This window comes from Opisthorchis viverrini (assembly GCF_000715545.1).
Source record: "Opisthorchis viverrini unplaced genomic scaffold opera_v5_114, whole genome shotgun sequence".
Classification (NCBI taxonomy): domain Eukaryota; kingdom Metazoa; phylum Platyhelminthes; class Trematoda; order Opisthorchiida; family Opisthorchiidae; genus Opisthorchis; species Opisthorchis viverrini.
In genome coordinates this window covers 414,929-418,643 of record NW_008751769.1, presented here as the reverse complement: position 1 = coordinate 418,643, position 3,715 = coordinate 414,929, and the positions used below count along the sequence as shown (strand labels likewise).

At 43.0% G+C, this 3,715-nt stretch overlaps 1 protein-coding gene across 1 annotated transcript in view; it reads left to right on the top strand.

Moving 5' to 3' along the window:
• T265_05786 (hypothetical protein) overlaps window positions 1-3,715 on the top strand; it is a gene marked incomplete at both ends in the record, with an annotated part of 34,347 nt that overhangs the window by 25,122 nt on the left and 5,510 nt on the right. Inside the window, 2 exons of the mRNA XM_009170880.1 lie at window positions 496-719; window positions 2,161-2,304. Coding sequence (XP_009169144.1) covers window positions 496-719; window positions 2,161-2,304 — 368 coding nt within the window. The remainder of the gene's footprint in view (window positions 1-495; window positions 720-2,160; window positions 2,305-3,715) is intronic.

Here is a 3,715-nt window from a genome sequence, read left to right as displayed (position 1 = left end):
AAGGTTGACGGGGACTGTGTTTACCTGGTGAGCCCCGATAAGGGCGAAACCGGTTGTGGGCTGTCCAACAGTTTTCAGCTACCTTTCGAATAGTGATTTACTTGTGTACAATATATTGCGATTTTTGGAATATCCTACTCACTGAAACATGAGGCGGCTTGGTGCAGCGCGTTCAGTTGCTAAATCACGTTATAAACGAGGGATTCAGTTGGGTTACAGGTACGTCTTCCGTCGAAACCAGATTTTTATGCATATTAATGTATAAGTTGAGTAGTTAAGCGAGCTTTGTGGTTGCACGCCAACGAGTCATCCGTGTCAACACTGGTGTCGCTGTCTCTGATGATGAGGCTAGAGAGCCTAATGTATTTTCTTCCATTCATCACCCATTTGTACTTATTTCACCACTACACTTTTCTAGTACCCTCTTGTTGATTTATCGTGAACGGTGAAACAATTTTGTCGGTACTCTTTGACTATGCCCAAATTTGGTTTCAGGGTGAAACACTGTACGATGAACTCCATCACCGAGGTTCTAGCATGGCCATCAATCGAATCATAAACATTGCTACCCAGGTTGCCAAGGGCATGGGTTATCTGCACCGCAAAGGGATTGTCCACCGGGATTTAAAAACTCGCAATATATTTGTGGAAGCCAACGCACGTGTGGTCATCGGCGATTTCGGTGTCTTCAACTCTATGCAGTTGTACAAAAAAGCGAGGTGAGTGTACGGATGCATTTATTTTCTTGGTTGCTGCTACCATATGAACATGATAGGTCATATCACACTCGCACCGGATGAGTAAAAAATCCTCGCGTATAGTTGGCTGTTTGTTCAAGATGGACAGATATCCACGGGGACCTGCTATTGTGTTTGTTAACTTTTGCTTGGCAGACTATCTTGCATGGAGTGGACAAGCAAAGCATGCTCATAGCATTTTGCGACATGCTTCTGGCAACCGGAACCTCATTGTAGCAACCACTGGAAGCTGTTATTCTTATTACATGTAATATACTGCGAATTCCACGCCGTTATATACACTCAGAATTAACACTGTATTAGGTGGCCCCTGTTCACAGACTTCGAGACTTTTTGTATTGATGGTAGCCAGCAGAACCTTTTTCTTCGTAGAAAGCACCAGTATTGACATAATACCTCACTACTGTACGATGCTACGCTTACGTTTACACATCAACATAGGGGAAAGTGAAAAACCTAAACAGAACATGATGTTAACTCATCACAAGCGTTCTTACGTTTTTCCACATATCGGTTACCGGTCATATCTAGCTACTTCTCCAACCAGGTACCAGAGGGGTCTAGGAGACCCCAACACAAAAGCCATATTGTACTGGAATCATCCTCTCTTGTTATTTCACCAAGCCATACTTATTCCACTTCGAGGTTTACACATTCCTCAACGAGGCATGAGAAGAAGCATCGTGTGCATTTTGTGGTGCTAGACATTTGCTGCACAACAAAAAACTCGTCCTCATATTGCCTTGGCGCGAACTCGCGCCTGTGGTTCTGAAGCATCGGTGGTCGAAGTCCTGAAGTGCTAATAATCCATCCCTCACGGAGGCTGTCTTACAAGTATGATGTGAGCCTCTGTGGGTTTCATGGTCAAACCATTTGCTCACGCTACCTGAAGAGGTTGAGAGAGATAAATCTTCGCGCCACAATATTGTCCGACCCCTTACCAGTAAACTCTAATCTGTTTGAAATAATCAATTAGTTGATGAATACTCTAAATTCGCAACTGTCTCGTGCAAATTCCGAGAGGAATCAGCAGGTTTGTTTGATGTCCCTCGTTAAATTTGCTTTTGAAACTGAATCAATCCGTTGTCGATTCATCATCGCGCGCTCTACATAACGCTCTAGCTACCTCCACTACAAGCTTAAAATATAAATTGAGAAGTACCAGGGGGCCTTCTTGTCCCCATCACAAACACAGTAAACCCTTGTGAAATGAATCCTGGCTGAAGAACAGTCCACACCAAGGGACTTATCCGTGGGTCAGAGGGTTAGAGGGTTTCGTTGGTGTTTCTCCCTATACTGACTGATGTCTGTTATATTACGTTCATTGCCACATGTTTTTTTAAACGAACTCAGTGTCGTTTTTCGTTGTAGTTTATCCGTAAACTTGCAATCTATGTTACAGATGGGGTAATTATTTGAATGTCCCTCCATTTTGGCTGTGCTACGTGGCCCCTGAGGTAATACAGTCTCTCAACTTGAACTGTACCTCGTCGACCGTCTACGCTGAACTTCCTATGACCTTCAGTTCGGATGTTTTCGCCTTCGGGTAAGCGTCCCTATGCCACATGAAGTGTCGGGTCGTGTTTCCCTGCAGTATGTTGGTCTCGAATCTCTAGGCTGTTTAAACCCCGGGGCAGTCGGAGCTCTATAACATTTTTACCTATGTGTCTACCGGGTGCTTGTTTGTATTATTCGTATCATTGAAGCATATTAGAGATACCCTTATACAGTCACCATATGGGTCGGTTATAACTCTCAATATTCCCATTAAAACAGAATTGGTTTATTTCACAACATATACAAACCTGTTCATGACGCTCTACTATCTGCAAAAATCGATGATCCGATCAACTCCAAATAGCTGGTAATATGTGCTAAGTGTCAGTTAGCTACTTCTAATAAATGTTTTTGAAACATTTGTTCATCTGTCGAGTGCTTTGGCAACATGGTTGCCGCTCAACTCGAAGAAGGCGTGAGACAGGTACGGTACAAAGTGTTCTCAAGAGGGATTATACCTGTTTTGGACCGTAGTTCATTTGAGAATCACTGTAGTTCTGCACCACGGCAAGCTTTCCATTGGTTAGTAATTCCTCAAGTGGTCTGATCAAAAAAGCACAATATTAATGGAACCGTTGTTTTTAATCCCGAGACTAGTATTTATTGACGTTTGTGTGTATCGCTTTTTGCCAAACTACGGTCTCGCTAATCGATGACGTATTTTTGTCTGCTTCGTACCAAACCCGAGATATGTTTACGGCATCAATTGATTTCTTCAAAACTCGACATACTGTCGTCCATGAACGTCAGTGTCTATTTTTACCCTTGCGTCCTTCATTAACAACACCATAAACCACACATGGGCTGTTTGCATACCTCAGGCACACATTGATGGCGTGACGACAAAATACCTGAGCAGTCTTTGCAACAACAGCATCACGTGTGATGCCTTACAAGGCACGACTTAGACATACGGTCCACACGACTGCTTTATTTTCAGCTCACGAGGAGCTAGATTAGTGTACTGGATCACCTCACATCACGCAACATGACAGATTGACTGTCCTCGGCATGCATTTTCTAATGGGTAGGTTGTATAAAAAACAACCGTTTCCCTGTGCTTTCCATGCTCAACTCCCTATTGGCATCACCAGCAGGAGCCGCCTTGGTTCTTACAAATAAGCGTTATCTACACCTTAACAACCAACTCATTGTACGATAAGTTTAGCTCACGTCTGGTGATGCGTATCCTTGGGGTGCGGAATCAGATACGTTTGAACAGTATAATACCACCATATATATTCATGTATGTTTTTACAACCTAGCGTGGATAAACTGCAGAATTGAAAATTGTGGAAATTCTTCACGTGATGTTTGTTTAGGTGTTTCATGGACCTATCCAGTTCAGCTCTCTGTGGCACGCGTGCATTTTACATTTTCCTGAAATTACATTATATATA